This window comes from Bos mutus, chromosome 4 (assembly GCF_027580195.1).
Source record: "Bos mutus isolate GX-2022 chromosome 4, NWIPB_WYAK_1.1, whole genome shotgun sequence".
NCBI classification, from domain to species: domain Eukaryota; kingdom Metazoa; phylum Chordata; class Mammalia; order Artiodactyla; family Bovidae; genus Bos; species Bos mutus.
Genome location: NC_091620.1, coordinates 74,885,485 through 74,909,078, shown reverse-complemented (window position 1 = coordinate 74,909,078; position 23,594 = coordinate 74,885,485). Strand labels below are relative to the sequence as shown.

The window sequence follows — 23,594 nt, the reverse complement described above, 5'->3', positions numbered from 1 at the left end:
TCTGATTTTGGTGTTGACCATCGATAATGTCTATGTGTAGAGTTGTCTCTTGTGTAGGGTGTTTGCTATGACCAGTGTGTTCTCTTGGCAAAACTCTGTTAGCCTTTGCCTTGCTTCATTTTGTTCACCAAGGTCAAACTTGCCTGCTACCCCAGGTATCTCGACTTCCTACTTTTGCATTCCAGTCCCCTATGATGAAAAGGACATGTTTCTTTTGGTTTTAGTTCTAGACGGTCTTGTAGATCATCATAGAACTGTTCAACTTCAGCTTCTTCAGCAATAGTGGTTGGGGCATAGACTTGGATTACTGTGATGTTGTATGGTTTGCCTTGGAAACAAACAGAAATCATTCTGTTGTTTTTGAGATTGCACCCAAGTACTGCATTTCAGACTCTTGTTGACTATGAGGGCTATTCCATTTCTTCTAAGGGTTTCTTTCCCATTGTAGTAGATATAATGGTCATCTGAATTAAATTCCCCCATTCCAGTCCATTTTAGTTCACTGATTCCTAAAATGTCAATGTTCACTCTTGCCATCTCCTGTTTGACCACTTCTAATTTATCTTGATACATGGACCTAACATTCCAGGTTTGTATGCAATATTGTTCTTTACAGCATCAGGCTTTACTTCCATCACTAGTCACATCCACAACTGGGCGTTGTTTTCTCTCTGGTTCAGCCTCTTCATTCTTTCTGGAGCTATTTCTCTTTATTTCTGAGCCTTTCCCTCAACACCTGTTACTTTTCCTGCATTACTTAACTTTCTTTGAGGTAGGGCCTCCATCCACCCAAATTCAGATCTGGAATCATTCTTATCCTCTTGACCTCTAGGCCCTTATCTTCCCCATCTAGTCAGTCACCAAATTCTTTCAGTTTTACCTCCTAAGTAGTCTTGACGGTGTTCTTTCCACACTATTACTCTGACCTAGTTAAAAAATGCATCTCTTTCTTTAACTACTGAAATAACTCCCACTACTTTCCTCTCCAATCTATCCCCCAGAGAATTTGTTGTTGTTCAGTTGCTAAGTTGTATCTGACTCTTTGTGACCCCATGGACTGCAGTATGCCAGGCTTCCCTGTCCTTCACTCTCTCCCAGAGTTTGCTCAAACTCATGTCCATTGAATCAGTAATGCCATCCAACCATCCTATCCTCTGTTCTATGATGACCTACAAAACCTTCTAGAACTAACACCAAAAGAAACATGTCTTTCTTTGTGGCCAAAGTATTGGAGCTTCAGCTTTAGCATCAGTCCTTCCAATGAATATTCAGGGTTGATTTCCTTTAGTATTTATTGGTTTGATCTCCTTGCAGTTCAAGGGACTGTCAAGAGTCTTCTCTAGCACCACAGTTCAAAAGCATTCATTCTTCAGCATTAATTCTTCTTTATGGTACAGCTCTCACATCCATACATGACTACTGGAAAAACTATACAACTGACTGGACCTTTGCCAACAAAGTGATGTCTCTGCTTTTTAATATGCTGTGTATGGGATTCCCTGGTGGCTCAGAGAGTAAAGCGTCTGCCTGCAATGTGGGAGACCCGGGTTCGATCCCTGGGCGGGAAGATCCCCTGGAGAAGGAAATGGCAACCAACTTCAGTATTCTTGCCTGGAGAATCCCACGGACAGAGGAGCCTGGCGGGCTACAGTCCACGGAGTTGCAAAGAGTCGGACATGACTGAGCAACTTCACTTTCACTATGTTTGTCAAAGCTTTTCTTCCAAGGAGCAAGTGTCTTTTAATTTCATGGCTGCAGTCACCATCTGCAATGGTTTTGGAGCCCAAGCAAATAGAATAACCCAGATAATCTAAAATGGGAGGCTGACCATGACTGTGACTCCCCTTCTAGGTGCTACTTCATCATTGATTCAAGTCTAGACTCCTTGGCATAGCGTGACATTCTATTGGTAACATCTCCTTTTCACAGCATGTTCTAGCAGTACTAAGCTGCATAAAGTTCCCTGAGTAAGCAAGCATAGGCATGCTTTTGTGTTAGACTGGCTGAGTTAATAGATCCCTTTCTCTGCATCCTCTATCACTCCATCTTCCATACCATATTTAAATGAGTCACACTTACTCTTCCAAATCAGGCTGCAGGGAACAAATCTTACTCATATTTGGTATTGTAGAGCTCAGCATTTGTTCCTTAATTCAGTGAATATTTATCAAGCATCTACTACCCTCAGGATTCTGGGAAAACAGCAGTGAACAAAATTAAGTCTCAGCCTTATGGGTGTTACATTCTCGTGAGGGGACGCCTGGTGATGGCCTACACAATGGACACTTAGGGTGAACATTTTTCTAGTGCTGATGGTGAAAAATTTTGAAAATCAGGCAAATGAAAGAGTCCTCTTAAACCACTGTCTAAGCATATGTCTGGAACATAGCTCTGACTCATTTTTCCTTTAAACAAGTATGGGTGGTGACTAAGACAACCTAAGCAACAGATTTAACTGTCCTAACTGGGGAGCCTGTGGTCTTCAATAAATGATAATTCTCCTAACTAGCAGAAAACATGTTCCCATGTATGTGGAAATATAACCTTATATTCAAACAACCCTCTGGGGTAGTAAGGAATGAATAACATCCTGCTGAATTAGACATTAAGAAAAGGCTATAGAAAATTAAAGATTTTTAAAGATACCATAAAATATCATCATATTAGTAAGCTATTTCCTTCACTTACAAACCCTATTCTCTTTATATTGGAAGATGAAAATTGATATCCTTCCTCTTTCTGTAAAATATGCTTATTAGACAACTTCCTAAACAATTTTTATTCTTGGATGATGTAATAGATTAGTCACTATTTTTCTAAAAAGGAATGGCTAAAGACAATAAAATTATTAAAAGGAATGTATAAAGTTTGAAGTAACTGTTCTCTTCCTTGCTGTCCCCATTTAAATTAGTTTTCTCAGTTAAATATATTGCTTGATTTCTAAATATCTATAGTTTTTTCTTTGCTGATTAACTTCCTCATGAGCATCCATGATTTTCCAAACATAAAAGCCCATTACCCATACAACCTTAAAGAGCTCTTCTACCTTCGAGTAGTAAATTTCACTGATTTCCCTGCTTATTTCTAGAGCTCTTCTACATCTCTGTATAGCTGTCTTACAGGTGACTCAAACTAAACATGCCTATTTCCCCAACATGTAGCAATCCTTCTCCTCCCACTGTGGAAAGGACACAGCTCAGTAAGGGATACCACCAGTTATACAGCCACTCAAGCCAAAAATCTGGCATCGTCCTTGATTTTCTCCTTCTCTTCCTTACCTCCATATTCATTCTGTCTCTAGTTCCCATTGATTCTTTCTCCAAATGTCTCTCAAATCTGCTGTGTCAGCCTTACTACCATCTCCCTGGTTCTAGCCCTGATACTGACCCTCATAATTTTTCACCTGGATTACTGCTTTATAATCAGTCACTGACCATTTATGCTTAGTCACTCAGGCATGTCGGACTCTTTGTGACCCCCTGGACTGTACCCTGCCAAGCTTCTCTGTTCATGGGATTCTCCAAGCAAGAATACTGGAGTGGGTTGCCATTTCCTTCTCCAGGGGATCTTCCTGACCCAGGGATCGAACCCAGATCTCTGGCTTTACAAGTGGATTCTTTACTGCCTGGGCCACTAGAGAAGCCCTAGTGCATTATTCCCATGTCTATCCAGCAGATAGAGTGATCTTTTCAAAATTTCAGTTTTAATACGTTATGGCCTAGTTGACAATACTGAATGTCCTTTTATTGCCAACAAGGCAGAGAACAAATTCCTCACTGTGGCTTCTGGGCCCCTCATGACCTGGCCCCTGCCTACCTGTCCAACATCATCTCTCACCACTCTCCTCACAATCAAGCTATATCCAAATGTGCAGATGTCTTTAATGCCACCGTACTTTCAACCTCTTTATCTTTGTGCAAGCTGTTTCTGTGACTTACCACATACCCCTTCTCCTTCTCTTGTAAAAGAAGGTCTTCTCTGACTTTGATTTAGGTTAAGTTTCCCTTCTGTTTGTTTCCCGCACCCATCTCGTTTAATGACCATTGTTCCACACCTGTCTTCCACTAGCATATAAGGGCTAGGAGGAGGGGCCGGGTCTGTTTTCCTGATTCCAGTACCCTTAGCACTAAGCACAATGTAGTCAGAATAAATATTTGTTAACTAAATATGTAGTATGATTCAAACTGAAAACACTATTGAAAAGAATCGTGAGTGAACATAATTATTAGAAAACGTATTTTTTCCCAAAGGTATAAATGGTCACATTTGACCTCTGGTAATATCTGCAACATTCCAGAGTTTAAATCCTAAGTGTTAAATCTGTAGTCATATTTGCACTTCATCAGACCTACAGTCCAGGCTGGTATTAGCTGCCCAGTTTGACATCTGGGCTGACTCATTTTAATTTGGCTGTTTGAGGTTAGCTGCTGTTGTGCCTTGTGTTGTCAGTCATTTGCCTCTTAGGTCAGAATTTCACTGATTGGAAGGAAGAAAACAATAGCCTTCAGAAGACTAATTTTTCCATCTTTTAGCAGAAAACAACTAACTTTCTTCTCCACAAGTATTCTTTCAGATTGTTTAATTTTTTTTTTACAAGAAAATAAAACAGTGAATGGGACTTGAGGCTATATCCCTAAACTTTATACTTATCCTCAGTTGATAAAAATGTTAATATATGATCTTTGAAAATAAAAACTGAGTTTTTCACAAATGCTGAAAGCTAAGATCGAGCATCTAAACCTCCTTTTGTGAATTCAACAATTGTTCACCAGATACTTCAGGTTGTGAGGAGTGCTGTGGTGGAATTATATTTTGATGTAATTATAACGTGCTTTGATCCTTCTCATTACCCTGTGATCCTTCAGACAACAGCTGGGCCTTCTGCTTGTATGTGTCAGGGAAGGGTTTTTACAGAACAGCACAGTAGAAAAACATCCTGGACTTAAAATTCTAAACCCTGAAAGACTTGGAGCATGACGTTTTTAAAAACCATATAATCAGTTGGAACATGTCTTCCACCCCCAGATTAGATAAAGAAACTATGCCAAGAGAAAAGACAGGGAGCAAAGAAGAGAAGAGGGGAAAGGAGAAGAGAAGGGAAAGGGGAGGGGAAGGGAGAGAGCAGAGCAGGAAGGAGGGGAGCTTGGAAGAAGAAGAGGGGAAGGGAGAGCCAGAGGGAAGCAAAAGGATGAGATTCTGGGGTACAGGGCCCACTTCCAGACCTCCCTGGGCTCTATCTCCTGATAGGTTGGGAATATAAGAGTACATGAGAACTCATTCTATCTTTCCCTCGTATGCTTGTGAAAAGCAACAAGGGATCAGAGTTTCCCTATGCTCATCATTGTACCAGCTAAAATCTAATGAGGAAAATAAAAACAACTCTTGTTTGAAACTGAGGAAATATAATCGTGAGAGAAAACTGACTAATAGGTATTAGACACCTTAGGAGCCTAATGGAATAAGGACAAAATCTAGATATTAGCAGTAGCAGGAAGCCAGTACCATGCCTATGCTGGAAGGACAATGGAAAGAGATAGTGTTTCTGACAGCCCAAAGTCCAAGGTCATGTGGGAAACTGGAACCACAACAATCCTGACCAAAGGGAGTAGATCACAAAAGAAATGCAGCTGATAATAATAATGCAGGGAAAGGTGGACAAAAACCCTGGCCTCTCTCTGCTTCCGACCCTCCTGTTGTTCATAGATACTTTACAAGCACCAAACCCAGCTGGAATCTAACTGACATGTCAGCCACTCTGTAGGAGAGTAAGAAGGGTGAGGCATGGGTCTGAGAACAAATACACCCAGATGTAAAAGTGGGAAATGTCTGCAGGGGATGTCTGGGACTGTGGGCCTAAGAAGGCCTCACAGAGTCCCACACCTCAGGATGACCCAAAGGGGCCCAGAGCAAGGCACATACGACAAAGGAGCCCCAAAACTTGAGGGGACCTTGGAGCTGGGACAGGTAATATAGATCTGGGATTTCCCTGGAAGGAAACCAAAGACCAGATGGGCTGTCAAAAGACAGCATTGAGAAGACCAGGCTTGATTTCACCGTAATGAGTTGACTACATGTAACTATCCCAACTTCCCCATCTCATTCTACATTTAGACAAGACTCCAACACTCCTTAGTTGGTAAAGAAGCTGCCTGCAATGCCAGAGACGTAGGTTTGGTTCCTGGGTTGGGAAGATCCCCTGGAGAAGGAAATGACAAACCACTCCAGTATTCTTGCCTGGAGAATCCCATGGACAGAGGAGCCTGGCAGGCTACAGTCCATGGGGTCGCAAGATTCAGACACAACTTAGCAACTAAACCACCACCAACAACAACATTCCAAGAAAGAGGAGAGGAGACCAGCTAGCAGAATGGAGGCCAAATCTAAATTCACTCTTAGGTAAAGAAGAGAAAGAACTGTACCAATAAACACACACAGTTCTTTATTTAAAAGAGGCTACTGAATGTGGGGGAAAGATGGACATATAACACAGGTATCAGTAATGTGGTGAGAAAGAGGTCATGGTAAAGGAAACACTGAGGTGCAGATGTACACAGAGAAGTTGCTGTATTTGCCTGTATGGTAGGACTTCTCAGAGAAGGCCTCAGAGACAGTGGTATCTGATGAGACTGAGGGATGACTAGGGATTTAGCAAGCAGATGGGGGAGAGATCCTCACCTCTGTTGTCTTCTTCTGTCCCTCCTAATGCTCTGATTTCAAGAGAAGCCAGCATATTTATTGTCTAACTGCAGTCCATTAAAGTCTTTCAGAAACATGACAAATCTCTGGATTTATCTTCATTTTGAATGGAGCAGTGCTGGAAAGGTAGGATGGGTGTGACCTGTGTTTCAGCTCTAATGAGTAGCTACAGCAGCTTGCAGGAAATTAGTTTCTTAAAATATATCCTTTTATAGATTTGAAGAGGCCATTTTTATTCCCCCTCTTGTTTTCATTTTTTAAAAACTTATTTTTTATTGAGGAGGCCATTTTTAGATTTCAGTTTTGAACTAGAGACTTGGATCTAAAAGCACAAAGTAGTCTTTTGGAATGTGTAATCCACAAGGGAAATATATTTAAGCGATCTAAAATATATCTTCACAATGAGCAAATGTCCATAGTTGAAACAAATTTCAGATCTAACAGTCTGATCTGTCAGGACTTTCCTGCAAATATTGTATTTTGCCATTTTTTGAAGTAGAAACAAAACCATTGATTTACAAATAACCTCAACCATCACTATTCCAGAAAAAAATTTCCCAAACTTACCCTTTATAATCCAATAATTTAAGAAACAAATAATTGTTGTTCTCTCCATTGTTTACAAAATAGAAATGATTGTGTTACAGAAAACAATAGAAGTCTTTTTTTTTCTTACCTCATTAGAGATGTCTGTTCCAGAGAGATCAACCGATACCAACGAAAAGATGTTTGCAATAAATTCAACTCCTAGGTCAGTCAGATGTTCACAATTTCGTAAATTCAAGTAGTTTAAATTATAGCACCTGAAAGAAAGTAGCATGAAAAATTACCTTAAACTTTTCATCACCCTGTCAAATAGCAATTTCTTTGCATAAAAACCATCTGGGGAAAGCAAATGCTATTTAAACAAGGATTTTATTTTTCTCATCATAATGTTAATGTTAATAGTAAGCTTAAAAGTGGACAATACACAGCTGAGTGAAATATTTTTGCTGTGATTTCATTTCATATTGCAATTTCTGATAAGAAAAAATATTGCATGCATGCAAAAAAACTCATATATATAAATACCAAGATGAATAACCACTAAAAGGACAAATTTAAATCTCTCCTTTTCCTTACACATTTACTACAAGAATTGAACTTCACCCTGTAGTGTACACAAGACCTTTGACAAGTAAAGAGGATCAAGAATAAATTCACCCACTAGAATATCCCTTGGGATACACTGGAGTAAAGGTTTCCATAGAGACAATGTCCTTGAAAAAGACACATAAGTCACCCAGGTATAGCTATTTATAACTTCTTGAGTGATTCCATCTCAAACTTTCTCCAAGGTGATATTAGTAATAAACAGAAAATATTAATCTATGACTCCAATATCTTACTTGGTTTAACCGAATATTGGACCAGCTTCTAGGCATCCCTGATATTTTCCAAATGGCTTCAAAAGTCCATCTCTGATCTCTCATATCAACAGATATACAGCTACTAATAATATATGTAATATTATTGTTTTATCGTACCGTTCTGATAGTTTTGCCATGGAGGCATCACCCAGGTGGATACAGTTACTTAAGTTTAATTCTCTTATCTTTGTGCTTGCAGGACCATCAAGAAATTGCTTTAGTCCCGTATCACCAATTCTGTAGGAAAGAAAAAGGAAAGCTCTACATGTGATTTTATGTATAAATATGTACAGTACTATTAAAATAAGAGCTACTACATCCAGTACATTTCAGAATGGCAAGGTAATATCTATATCTGGTATTTTGTCCACATTTGTAAACCAAATTTGGTTATATAGCTTTTACTTTAATATAAAATATACAAATGATAGTAATAGATGTATTAATAAAAATGCTATTCCTGTTCATTTGTTCATTTAATTAGGTGGCATGACTATTAATAAAACAGATGGCCTGCAAAAGTTTCTTCCCTGAAGTTAAAATCTGATCATGTTAAATAGTGCCTGTTGCAATCTCCTGCAAAAGAAAAAGACCAAAACTTAGGATACGGAGAACCAATACTTACAATCAAACTACTATCAAAATCTTGGAGGAATTTCCACTAAGCACAAGTCAGTTTAGCTGGACTAGAAAAAAACCCAGTAAGTTACGTATAGATCCTTTCTGAAGCAGACAAAACCTGATGCTGTAGGAAGACCTTGATCTCAGCCTTCCCACACTGTCCTTAATCAGAGACACCTGTGTGTCAGTGCCACCCCCCCCCCCCCTTAAGTCCTGCTTTATAACCACTCTCTAAATTATAGTCAACAAGAAACACACTTTTAATAAAATGACAACAAGAAGAAAATTGTGAAGTAGCATTGCTGCAGCTGCGGCTGCTAAGTCGCTTCAGTCGTGTCCGACTCTGTGCGACCCCATAGACGGCAGCCCACCAGGCTCCCCCGTCCCTGGGATTCTCCAGGCAAGAACACTGGAGTGGTTGCCGTTTCCTTCTCCAATGCAGGAAAGTGAAAAGTGAAAGTGAAGTCATTCAGTCATGCCCAAATCTTAGTGACCCCATGGACTGCAGCCTACTAGGCTCTCCATCCATGGGATTTTCCAGGCAAGAATATTGGAGTGGGTTGCCATCGCCTTCAAAGCAAATTAAATAAAATTAACACAGGGAAGGCAATTCAGTTAAAATTCTATGCTAGTAAAAATATTAAATAAGACTAACAGGGTAGTTTTATATTGATTAGGATTAACCCTCAATGAAGAGAATATGGATGGATGTGGAATTTGGAGATCATATTCTTTCCTGCCATGAAATTATGTACAATGAAATGGTGTAATAATGTGGCAATTTAAAATATGTGTGTGATCTAGCAACTTATGAATATGTTATGTGTTAAAAAAATCTTACTATCCATTGAAATTAACACAACATTGTAAATCAACTATACTTCAATGAAATAAATTTTTTAAAAAATCAGATTGGTCTTGGATTTCTTCTCTGCAAGAGAAATACCAAACATATAAATATAACAGTATAAACAGTGTTAATAAAATATCAATTATAAATATATTTTCTGTTACAGAGGAAAAATCCAAGGCCAGTCTGACTTTTTTTTCTGGTAATTTGATTTTTTTTTTTTAGCATTTTAAATCAATTTATTTGCTTCGGAACATTTATAGTCAATTCCGGGCTTCCCGGGTAGCTCAGCTGGTAAAGAATCCTCCTGCAATGCAGGAGACCCTGGTTTGATTCCTGGGTCAGGAAGATCCCCTGGAGGAGGGCTTGGCAATCCACTCCAGTATTCTTGCATGAAGAATCCCCATGGACAGAGGAGCCAGGAGGGCTACAGTCCATAGGGTCGCAAAGAGTCGGACACAACTGAGCAACTAAGCACACACACACAGGCAAAATCATGTTTATGGTCATTTGGTAAATGGTCATATGGTAAATTGGTAAATGGTCATATGATAAATCAAATCTTAACTCTAAATTTTGGTTGCCTTTGAATATGGATTACAAATTTCTGAATATTAAGTATATTCATAAGCCTAATCATAAAAAACTAAGTAATCCTACAATCTTTTAAAAAATTACCTTTTAACCAAATAATTCTTATAAATACTACTATGAAGACAAAAATCCAAGTCATGACTTTTTATGCAACATATAGTGTTAGTCGCTCGGTCATGTCTGACTTTGCAAAACATGGGCTGAAGCCTGCCAGGCTCCTCTGTCCATGGAATTCTCTAGGCAAGAATACTGGAGTGGGTAGCCATTCCCTTCTTTAGGGGATCTTCTGGACCCACGGATCGAACCCGGGTCTCCTGCATTACAGGCAGATTCTTAACCATCTAAACTAGCAGGGAAGCCCCTTCATGCAAACATAATATAGCATAAATACAAACTGAAGGAAAAATAATTAGGAATTCAAAAAGAACATAATTAAGGTACAATTTTGTATTAGACTTGGCTTTTGACAAACAAAAATGGGTCATGAAAATTAATATAATTAATGTAATTTAAATTCCATGGACTATTAAAGTATATTCAACATGATAAACAACTTAACCATCAACTTTCCCATCAGCCTTACCCCTAAATAAAGACTCCAAAAGACAGAGGTCACATTTTTGTACCATGATGTTATAAAACTAAACGTTAGTTACAAAATTATAATTAAACTACTTAGATATCTGAACACATTTTTAGTAAATAAGTCTTGGACAAAGAAAGAGAAACTCAAGTAAGTATTATAAAACTATATATCTTTCCAAAATTTATGTATTTAACATAATTTCAATTACTATCTCAATAGGATTTTTTTCTGAAATGTGACAAAAGTATTCCAGCATTCATTTGGAAGAATAAACTGGCAAAAATATCTAATAATTTAAAAGAAGACAACTCATGAAGAGAATTTCAGTCTGTTAGATATTAGAATATATTTTGTTGTTGTTCAGTCGCCCAGTCCTGTCTGACGCTTTGCAATCCCATGGACTGCAGCATGCCAGACTTCCCCGTCCCTCACAATCTCTGAGAGTGCCCAAGTTCATGTTCATTGGATCGGTGATGCCATCCAGCTGTCTCATCCTCTGATGCCCTCTTCTCTTTCTGCCCTCAATCTTTCCCAGCATCAGGGACTTTTCCAATGAGTCATCTGTTCACATCAGATGACCACAATACTGGAGCTTCAGCTTTGGCATCAGTCCTTCCAGTGAATATTCAGGGTTGTTCTCCCTTAAGATTGACTGGTTTGCTCTCCTTGCTGTTCGAGGGACTTTCAGGAGTCTTCCCAGCACCACAGTTCAAAGGCATCAATTCTTTGGCATTCTGCCTTCTTTATGGTCCAGCTCTCTCAAACATATGTGACCACTGGGAAGACCATAGCCTTGACTATGTGAACCTTTGTTAGCAGAGTAATGTCTCTGCTTTTCAATACACTGTCTAGGTTTGTCATCGCTTTCCTGGCAAGAAGCAATCATCTTCTGATTTCATGGACTTCCCTGGTAGCTCAGATGGTAAAGAATTTATTAAAGTATAATGATAATAGATAACACTTACTGAGTGTTTATTAAGTGTCAGACACTATTCTAAACATATTATATGAATTGATTTATTTTATCCTCACAACAATCCTGAGTATATACTCTTTATTTCCCCCATTTTTACAGATAAAATACTGTGCAAGATTAGATAGAAGACAGATGAATGATTGAAAGAGAAAAAATTGCCTGAAAACACACGTTTATACACACACACACACATACACATACTGACATGAATCTGTGTTTATATGTATGTATATATAAATTTATATGATAGTCCAGGAAGCATAAATGTCAATAGAAAGGATTATTTCACATAATGGCCAAGCTGATGAGTTAATGTAGTTAGTTGTAAACCTGGCTGTGCATCAAAGGCACCCATGTTGCTTTTTTCAAAAATATGGAAGTTGGTGTTCCATCGGTAGATATTCAGATTCAGTAGCTCTGGGATAGAGCTTGGGCATGTGTAGTTCTATTCAGCTCTCCAGGTGATTCTGATGCTCTGGAATTTTCATTTTAAATCATGAATATTTTTAAAATGTAGCTTTCAAAAATAAATAAGTAAATAAAATGTAGCTTCCTATTACTGATTCCTAATATAATTGCTCTGTAGTAAGAGAATATAGTTTCTTGATACCAGTACTATAAAAGTTGTGAGGACTTGCTTTAAGACTTTATACACAGTCCATTTTTTGAAGGATTGATATGTGGTTGAGAAAAATATATGCTTTGATTTCTCAAATTTCCCATTTTAAGTGTATCTTCTATAGATGAATTTTTATTAAACCTCCCCTATCTTGTTATACTCTATTATATTTTTCTTTTTATTTTTTCACTCTGCTACCATATCTTCAGTTATCTTCCAATTTTGTATTTCTCTCTTCACTGAGTTCTAGTCTGCTGATTAGCAATCCATTTTATTTCAATAACTATATCATATTTATTTATTTCTAAAAGTTAGTTTTTCAAGTTGTTGTTGTACAGTCATTAAGCCATGTCTGACTCTTTGCAACCCCATGGACTGCAGCACACTAATCTTCCCTGTCCTTTACTATGTCCTGGAGTTTGCTCAAACTCTTATCCATTGAATCAGTGATGCCATCCAACCATCTCATCTTCTGTCGTCACCTTCTCCTCCTGTCTTCAATCTTTGCCAGCATCAGGGTCTTTTCCAAAGAGTTGGCTCTTTGTATCAAGTAGCCAAAGTATTAGAGCTTCAGCTTCAGCATTAGTCCTTCCAGTGAATATTCAGGGTTTATTTCCTTTAGGATTGACTGGTTTTATCTCCTTGCTGTCCAAGGAACTCTTGAGAGTCTTCTATAGTACCACAGTTTGAAAGTATCAGTTCTTTGGCGCTCAGCCTTCTTTATGGTCAAACTCTCACATCCATACCTAACTACTGGAAAAACCATAGCTTTGATTATATGGACCTTTGTAGTCAAAGTGATGTCTCTGCTTTTCAATATGTTCTGTAGGTTTCTCATAGGTTTGTCACATTTTCTTCCAAGGAGCCAATGTCTACTTCCATGGCTAGTCTAGTTATTTTTATCATATTTTGTTGCCTGCTCATATTTCTGGTTCCATTATCTATTTATTCAAACATTTTACACATAGTTACTTAATATTCTATGATTAATTCTTCTAATATCTGAATTACTCAGCTCAAATGTATACTGCATATCTTTGTACACGTGATGACTCATATCTTCATACATTTGATGGTCTTTAATTGTGAGCATTTATTTGATCTTAACCTATGGGAATCCTGGATGCTTAAAGAGAAGATGCTTTCCTTCAAAAAAGCTTGCAGATAACTTCTTCCAGGGGCTTGGGTACTATCTACTTGAGACTGTTTTGTCCCTTTTGAAGGGTCCAAACACTGCAGAAGTCTCATCCTGCTTCCCTATCTTGAGTCTTACTAAAATTGATTCTCTCAATGTCAGTGTTGAACATTTATGCTAATAGCAGCTCCACCTTTTATGTTTGCTTGCCCTCCACTCTCCATCTCAGAGAGTCTGCTCATTGAGAGGATGGTGATGAATCATGAACTGCATATTTCTCTTACTCTTTGTAGGCTCAGCAATGTATTGAAAGTATGTTTCATCAAGAATCTAAATTGTTTGTATTAATAGCAAGGAGTCCTTTGAAGTATTTTGTCAACTATACTGCTAGAAGCATAAAAACCTCCATTTATTTTAAAAATTAATTAACCTACAGAAGCCTGAGTGAAATATATGAGTGCAATTCAATTTTATTTCATGTTAATACAAATAGGATTAACTGTTATGTTCTTAGTTGCTCAATTGTGTCCGACTCTTTGCAACCCCATGGACTGCAGCCCACCAGCCTCCTCTGTCCATGGGGATTCTCCAGGCAAGAATATTGGAATGGGTTGCCATGCCCTCCTCCAGGGGAATCTTCCCAACCCAAGGATAGAACCCAGGTCTCCCGTACTGCAGGTGGATTCTTTACCAGCTGAGCCACCAGGGAAGTCCATTAGCTGTTGTATAATAGCTTCCATATTGTGCTTCCATCATGATGCCAGCTTGTTCATGAGCTTGCAACTACAAGATATCAGCTGGGGCTTTAGTCATCTGCAGGATTTACTGAGTGTGGAGGATCTGCTTCTAAATTCACTTACATGTCTGTTGGTAGGAGGCCTCAATTCCTTATTGGCTATTAACTAGAGGCTTCCTTTCCTAATCCAGGTTTCCCCGTTTCAAATCCTGTCTTTGCCTTCCCTCCCAACCCTCGGTGCCTCCCTATTTTAATAATAGGGACCATGGGTTAAGACTTTGTTTAGCTTAGCTTATTACTCTAACTTGTCTTATGTTATACAAACTATTAACCAATTTCTTTGTAATCACATGCTGTTTTGTTATCTTCTGGCCTCATAATATTTTAAGAAATTTACATAGGAAAGAGGCTGAGATATCAATTGGGGAAGACATTTTATCAAGAATTTGATCCTTGCCCACCTGAGAATGCCAGGTCAGAAGCCTATTTGTAACTCAGGTGAAAAAAACGGTTTCAGTAAGAACTTGCCATCTGTGAGCAGATCCACACAGAGGAAAAATCTAACTAGTACCCAAGAGTAAACACTTCAGTAAGATTGGTTCTTCATAGGCAAGTCAGAAAGTCCATTTGGGAAAAAGACCTATTAACTGAACTAGCTATGAGAACCTTCACTAGGATAAGTAGCCCACAAATGTTCTAGGGAATTCATTTAATCTTACAAGAGCCTGTGACTCCACATATCCTGAGCATTCCCTGATCATCTCCCCGTGCCCACATATAACTAGTCTGGGTTGGGTGCCCCTCCTTTGTTTTACCACAGAACTCTGCACTTACCTCTACTTAGATCCCTGACTTTCATGTTTACTATACTGACCAATGAGCATCTTGAGGAAGCTTGGAACATTCTAGATAATCAGTGTTTCTTGACTGAATGACTGTTTACCTTACACAGTTTGCCAGATTCAACACAGTGAGATGCTTCAAAGGTGAGAGTGATTTGAGGCTACCATCTGTTATTCCCTTGCAGTCTACCATGTAAATGTGACTGATGTTTGGATAACTCTTGTCTATAAGTTTGAAGCATGCATCAGTAATCCTTTTATTTCCTGTTTAAAAAAAAGAAAAAGTTAAGGATTGTATTTGAATCACCACAAGATTAAAAGTAAAAATTAATGCTAAACTACTTTTTATATCTCACACCTTCAAATCGGATCTTTTTGATGTCACAACCAGAAAGAGCTTTGAAAGCACTATCGGAAATATGTGGTGCGCCAATGAGGACTACTGATGAAATACGATGGCATTTCTCAACTAAAGCCTTTAGAAGGGAAAAAATAAAAGGTTAATCAGATTATATAGAACACATTTGTCAAAGTCATGAGATTATTTTTTCTCTCAGTCTTTTCAAAAACGGACACATTAACTATTAAGTTGTCCTATTGTCAAAGAAAATGGGAACTTTTACTTTTTCCAATATACTTTACTACACTTACATTTGAGTAATGTGTAAGAATCAACTAAATGATATCACAAAAGATAGGAATGCATGAGACAATGGAATGCTGAAAGAAATCAGAACCTTTAGAAGCTTAACATGTAGAACCAGATTTAAGGTTTATGCTTAAGCTTACATATGATTTTGTAAGATTTGATTGCAATATCATTGAAATAAAAATATCCTAAATGTGAAATGAAGTTTCTTAGGGTATTTAAAGATTCAAATGTTCAAATGTGTGTGTAAATTTCATAATTATATAACATCAACTGCAATGAAAAGCCCATTCATGTTTTTCAATAATTCAAGCCACTAGAAAATATGCCTACCAAATGGGACTGAGAAGAAAATGTAGTTTCCAAATACCTACTTTTACACAGTTGTCCGTCAGAGTTGGCATGTCATTGATAGTCAGATGCATTATCCCACTGCAGCTGTTTGCAATGTTCCTGAAGCCTTGGACTGAAATCTGAATTGTACAAAGTTGGTGAAAATGATGGGAGAACCCATTAGCATCACCTCTAATAAAATCCAAAGATAGTAATAACCAAAGATGTGTTATGATTGGTTTACTGTGTTTTAAAGTTGAAATCATAACATGCTGCAGACATAAAAAGGAAACACATATTCTAATCTTGATTTCTTTATTTTATTTTTTATATGTATGTTTTGTGAAATGATCACCAGGGTAAGCCTATTTAACTTGTTATTCTATTTTGTATTGAAGTAAAATTCATATAACATAAAATTAGTCACTTAAAGTCTCTTAACTAAGGAGAAATATCAATAACCTCAGATACACAGATGACACCACCCTTATGGCAGGAAGTGAAGAAGAACTAAAGAGCCTCTTGATGAAAGTGAAAGAGGAGAGTGAAAAAGTTGGCTTAAAGCTCAACGTTCAGAAAACTAAGATCATGGCATCTGGTCCCATCACTTCATAGCAAATAGATGGGGAAACAGTGGAAACAGTGGCTGACTTTATTTTTCTGGGCTCCAAAATCACTGAAGATGGTGATTGCAGCCATGAAATTAAAAGACACTTACTTCTTGGAAGGAAAGTTATGACCAACCTAGACAGCATATTAAAAAGCAGAGACATCACTTTGTCAACAAAGGTCAATCTAATCAAGGCTATGGTTTTTCCAGTGGTCATGTATAGATGTGAGAGTTGGACTATAAAGAAAGCTGAGCACTGAAGAATTGATGCTTTTGAACTGTGGTGTTGGAGAAGACTCTTGAGAGTCCTTTGGACTGCAGGGAGATCCAACCAGTCCATCCTAAAGGAGATCAGTCCTGGATGTTCATTGAAGGGACTGATGTTGAAGCTGAAACTCCAATACTTTGGCCACCTGATGCAAAGAGCTGACTCATTGGAAAAGACCCTGATGCTGGGAAAGATTGAGGGTGGGAGGAGAAGGGGATGACAGAGGATGAGATGGTTGGACGGCATCACTGACTCAATGGACATGGGTTTGGGTGGACTCCAGGAGTTGGTGATGGACAGGGATGCCTGGCGTGCTGTGGTTCATGGGGTCGCAAAGAGTCGGAGACAACTGAGCAACTGAACTGAACTGAAGTAATCATAGTTTTGAATAGTCACAACTTCTATGTAGTTTCAAAACATATTTATCACCCTAAAAAAAATCCTTTTACGTATTAAGAAGTTGCTCCCCATACACACCTTCCCTAGCCCCTGGCAATCACTAATCTGTTTTCTGTCTCTATGGATTTACCTACTGTAAATATTTCTTACAAGTGGAATTATGCAGTATGCGGTCATTTTGTGTCCAGTTTCTTTCACTTGCCCTGATGTTTTTGAAGTTCAAAATATATGTGTCAGTACCTTATTCCTTTTTATGGCTGAATAATATTCTATTTTATGGAGATACCACATTTTGTTTATCCACTTATCTGTTTTAGATCTTTTGGATATTTTGAATAGTGCTGCTGTGAACATACATGTACATCTATTTGTTTGAATACCAGTTTTAAATTCCTTTGGGTATACACCTAGGAGTGAGATTGCCAGATTATATGGTAATTCTACTTTTAACTTTTTAAAGAACCATCAAAATACTTTCTACAGTGGCTGTACTATTTTACATCCTCACCAGCAATCTACAAGGGTCCTAATTTCTCCACATCTTTGCCAAAACTTATTTTTTATTTTTTCATATTTTCCTTTTTCAAAAAATTTCCTGAGTTTGAAGTAGTACCTCATTGTAATTTTGATTTGCATCCCCCTAATGACATATGCATTGCAGGCAGATTTTTTACCAGGTGGATACTGGAGTGAGTAGCTTATCCCTTTTCCAGCAGATCTTCCTGACCCAGGAATTGAACTGGGGTCTCGTACATTGCAGGCAGATTCTTTACCAGCTGAGCTACCACGGAAGTCCAATGACTAATGAAATTGAAATTTTTTCATGTGCTTATTAGTCATTTGAATGTCTTCTTTAGGAAAATGTCTATTCAAGTCCTTTGACTATTTTTTAATTGGTCATTTGTCATTTGTTGAGTTATAAGAGTTCCTGTATATTCTGCTTTCTAGACCCCTGGATATATGACTTGGAAATATTTTGTTCATTCTTTAGGTTGTCTTTTCACTTTTTAATAATGTCCTTTGATACACAAGTTTTTTACTTTGATGACGTCCATTTTCTCAGCTTTTTCTTTTGTTGCTTATGCTTTTGATGTCATATCTAATAATCCATTGCTAAATCTAAGGTCATGTGGATTTATTCTCAGTGTTTTCTTCTAAGTGTTGTCATTTTAGTTCATATTTAGGTCATTGGTCCATTTTCAGTTCATTTTTGTATGTAGTATGAGGTAGGGAACCTACTTCATTTTTTCATGGATAATCCGGTTGTCCAGCACCAGCTGTTGAAGAGAATACTCTTTCCCCAGCTGCATGGGCTTGGCACCTGTGTTGGAAATCAGTTGGCCATAACAGTATAGATTAGTGGACTCTCAATTCTACGTGTCTGTCCTGTGGCAGTACCACACCATTTTGATTACTATAGCTTTGTATGTTGATTTCTTTCAGCTATCATTATCTACATTAATAGAAGCAACAGTGGTAGAGAGTGTTCAAAAATAGTTACTTGTCAAAAGACCAAATATATTTCCCTATGAATTATCTTAAAATAACATTGTTATTTAGACTTCATTTCCTAACAAATGGTCATGGATGGGCCATAAGATGATGCTCTGATTCAGTAATGGGAGAGTAAGACTCTTTCCAAAAACAAATATCAAGGGGAACTCTCATACCACGTCATCTTCACAATATGACAGGGAGATAGAGGAATAGCAGCCATATATATTATGATCTCAATGTTGTTTTAAAAAATATATATGTCACAGACAAATAGACAAAAAACTAGAAACATTTCAAAATATTGTTTATCTTTGGATACTGAGCTCATGAATGACTTTTATTTTCTTTTGTGTTTTAAAAATCTTATTTAATGAGCATATAATTCTTCTGTAATCAGAAAAATTGAATAAAAGGAAAGAAGAAGGAAATTCAATCCTCTTCCTCACAGAGTCGGCTTGCAGTCACATACTTAAAGAAATCTAATGTATGCTGAAAGTGAGTATCTACTGAAGACTTCTTCTTCAGGACATGGTCCTTTTAACTTGTTAAAAAGCCAAGCCTCTAGGTGATATTTGGCCTAAAAGTGTCCTGCTAGATGATTTCAAAGACTTCCTGCTAAAGCTCAGGAAAACATTTGTTGAATTCCTCTTACTCCTATTCCTCACTCATGGACTGGAAGAAAAGTTTCTGATCATAGGATCCAAAATGTTCCATGAGAGGCTGTGGTGAGCTCTAGGAGCCTAGTAGGGCTCATAATAGCTATCATTTAAGTAACACTTATTGTTTACCAGGCACTTTTTAAGGCAGTTTTCATATTGTTATTCAGTTACTCAAACATGTCCAACTCTGCAATTCCATGCACTTCAGCATGCCAGGCTTCCCAGTCCTTCACTGTCTCCCAGAATTTCCTCAGATTCATGTCCATTGAGTCGGTGATGCTATCCAACATCTTATCCTCTGCTGCCCTTTTCTCCTTTTATGATCAATCTTTCCCAGCATCAGGGTCTTTTCCAATGAGTTGGATCTTCACATAAGGTGGCCAAAATATTAGAGCTTCAGCTCCAATATATTTTCACATAACTGGTCTGTGTCATCCTCACAAGCACCCATTATGATGTGGGTCCTAATGCTACTGTATTAGTCTGGGTTCCCCAGAAAAACAAATCCAATAGGAGACAAGTAGATAGATAGATAGACAGACAGACAAATAGATGGAAAGGGAGGAAGGAAGAAAAAAATGCATACATAGATACATAGATAAAGTTCTTATAAGGAACTGGCTCAAACAACAATAGGGGCTAAAAAGTCCCAAGATCTGCAGTTGGTAAGCTGAAGAACCAGGAGAGCTGAAGGTATTGTCTGAAGACAGGCAAAGACTGATGTCCTAGCTTGAAGACAGGCATAGAGAGTGTATTTTCCTTCTCAGCCTTTTTGTTCTATTCAGACACTCAACAGATTAGATGAGACCCACCTACGTTGAGGAAGGCAATCTGCTGTAGTCAGTCTACTATTTAAATATTGATCTCATACAGAAACAGCCTCATGGACAAACCTAGAATAATATTTATCCAAAAAACTGAGCACCCACGGCCCATTCAAGTAGACACACTAAAATTAACATCACAGCTTCCTTGAATATTTTGAACATTGACTTTTCCTAGACTCATGGTTAATGCTCTTTTTGCTCTTGGCTGCTTTCCTGGCTGTTCATCTAAGCTTGCCTGGCCACACTTTTATCCAGATCAGCATCTTTGAGACCATCCACCCCATCTGGAACCACTAACTGTTTGACTCATACATAACTAAAAAGAAAGCCCTAAGACCTTATTTTTGCCCCATATTTTCAAGTTAAAACACAAAGTCTCAAGTCTTAAAATTTTAATTCTAAATATTTAATTAAGGAACTTAGGCAATCATAAAGGAAATCAGTCCTGAATATTCATTGGAAGGACTGATGCTGAAGCTCCAATACTTTGGCCACCTGATGCGAAGAACTGACTCACTGGAAAAGACCCTGATGCTGGGAAAGATTGAAGGCAGGAGGAGAAGGGGATGACAGAGGATGCGATGGTTGGATGGCATCACTGACTCAATGGACAGGAGTTTGAGCAAGCTCCAGGAGTTGGTGATGGACAGGGAATCCTGGTGTGCTGCAGTCCATGGGGTCACAAAGAGTCGAACACGACTGAGCGACTGAACTGGACTGAGTGTCCTAAAGTTAAAGCTTGAAATTGGTAGAGGAAACATTCCATTTTTTAAAATATTTTAGTGAAGTATAGAGTTGATTTACAATGTTGGGTCAATTTCTGCTGTACAGCAAAGTGATTCAGATATATATATTCTTTTCTGTTCTTTTCCATTATGATTTATTACAGTATATTGAATAGAGTTCCTTGTGCTCTACAGCAGGACCATGTTGTTTATCCAGCCTATGGATACTAGTTTGCATCTCCTAATCCCAAACTCCCAGTCAAAAATTCCATTTTTAATGCTTGTGTATGAGTATTATTTAACTTGTATAGCCTAAATTTTATTCTTTAGACTGTATAACTTAATTTTTATTATTTAACTTGTGGTAGCTTTGTGACCAATCATGTTTTTCAGCACTGTGAAAGTTCTCACAGAGGATGTGTGATTATACTATGTTGTGAAAGGTCTCATAACTGACTGCTCACACTTAAAAGACACGCTACAAAATGTCTGGAGGCAGGAACAGTAAAAGAAGAGAGGCTGTTCTAAGGAGCTGAGACTTCTATAGACTGAGGTAGCCCTAAGAGATGAGGAAATGGAGACTCAGATCTCTTGATCGATTTTCTCCAGATTACAGATTGGTAAGTAGAGCAAGAATACAGATGTACAAATTCTTAATCCAGTACTCCTTCTGATTAACATTCTTCAACAATAACATCCAGTTCAACTGTTCCATCCCAGCTTCCAGAGCTCTTCAAACTTCGTCATTCCGGCCAGAAAGGCATCCAACTTCTCCAGTACTCAGTGGACCTGTCTGCTCTTTGTCTGACCTTGTAACCTTTCTCCACCCCTTTCTCTTTTCATCTAGTCAAGCCTTAGCTATTCCTCAAGTCCCAGTGACTCCAGCCCTATCCTGCTACCTTTCATCTCTCGCCCTTATAGGTTTATAACTATTTTAGCATATAACATTCCTATAATCTGTGCATGTTTTATTTCCCCCAAGGAGATGATGTTATACTCTTTTTCTTTTAAACTTCTTACTGTGTTGAATAACTATTAGGGGATAGATGAATTAAATTTAGGAGTAAGACCAAGTCTGGGAAAGAGTACAGATTTTGGCTACAGACAAGATTGAAAATGATTCAAAGTTGAAGGTAAAGCACAAGCAGAGGCAAAGCAGTGGGAGTACTTGGCTTAGATGAAGTGGCAAGATCACCCTTGGGATGAATAAGAAAAGCTTAGTAGGTAAAGAGGGAGGAAAAACTAATGGAAGACCCATAAGACAAAAATTAGGTATTTCATATTGTACTGCCATGGATTCTTGAATAAGTTTTCCATAAATACTCGCAGGGAAAAGTCCAGGGGAGATAAATTAACATTATAAATCTGGAGAACAGAGGACAGGGAAAGAATGCTGGGCTTGGAGCCAGCAGAGAGCTGGGTTTGAGTCTCTCTCTTTCTCACTTATAACAAAAGGCGGTTCAACCTGTCTGATGCTTAGTTGTCTCATCTATAAAATGGGTATAATAATACTTATTTTAGGAGATTCTTGAGAAAACAGAGTCATGTATATGAAAGTGGTTCGTTAGCATGATACCTGGTATGTGTTTCGAGTACCAGTTTTCCTGTTACTGTTCTTCTGGGCATATTGTGAGCTCACTGAAAAATAAAGATTCAAGAACTAGAGGTAAAGACCTTGAGACATCATTCTAGTGTATCCCTCACACCATGAGTATGACGAAACGGTATTTAGAGAAGTTGGGTGATTTGAGAATAGATTCCTTATCTGTTCCTCATGGTGTGTCCCCAGCGCTGGACACGGTGCCACACACAGAGTGGGTGCTCTGTAAGTGCTGGATGAATGAACGGATGTTCTTGAGTCACACAGTCAACAGCAGAGCCAAGGCTAGAGACCATTTCTCCCCATAGTGAGTAACTCCAGATCCAGGGATGGGAGCAGTTGTTTTTCACAACACTTCTAAATTTCTCCCCTTATCTCAGCCCTAGTGTATTGCCCTGCTTCCCCAGTGGCTAAGCAACCAAGTGGCTAAGAACTAAAAGATAACAACAAGTCTATTACCCTCACACTCGTATCTCCAATAATGGCTTCCCCAAAACAAGTAAAAAACTTTTTCTCTCTTGCTGTCTTGGAAACATGTTCATAACAAGATTTCCTGAACAAGGGGGAAAAAGTGATAGCAGAAATCAGCCAGAGCTGAGTGGTTCCTTGTAATGCAGCCAAAAGCTGGGTGCTATCAACCAATAAGATTGTATCCAGGAAAGGAAGGGGGAGGGGCAGGGAGACCTCTGAGAAAAGCTTTTCAGTTTTGTCCTGGCATGAAATGCTTAGTTCTGTACATAGTTTATTTTAGAATATCCAAAAAGATGCTTGGCTAATATTTTATGACTCAAATATTCCTGCCAGAATCTTTTAGGCCAACCAACGATTAGTTGTCCTTTCTCTTCACTGAAGTGATGAGGATACAAGCCTAAAATTAAAGATTCCTCTCTAAGAGAAAAAGCAAATTATTTCACTGTGGTAAAATACTGGGTTTTGCCACATCTGATATCTGTGCATTTTCTG

At 38.2% G+C, this 23,594-nt stretch overlaps 1 protein-coding gene across 1 annotated transcript in view; it reads right to left on the bottom strand.

Moving 5' to 3' along the window:
- FBXL13 (F-box and leucine rich repeat protein 13) overlaps positions 1-23,594 on the bottom strand; it is a 220,013-nt gene that overhangs the window by 60,607 nt on the left and 135,812 nt on the right. Inside the window, exons 13-17 of the mRNA XM_014478077.2 lie at positions 16,088-16,186; positions 15,423-15,540; positions 15,166-15,328; positions 8,223-8,342; positions 7,373-7,499 (exon numbers count right to left, since the gene is read on the bottom strand). Coding sequence (XP_014333563.2) covers positions 7,373-7,499; positions 8,223-8,342; positions 15,166-15,328; positions 15,423-15,540; positions 16,088-16,186 — 627 coding nt within the window. The remainder of the gene's footprint in view (positions 1-7,372; positions 7,500-8,222; positions 8,343-15,165; positions 15,329-15,422; positions 15,541-16,087; positions 16,187-23,594) is intronic.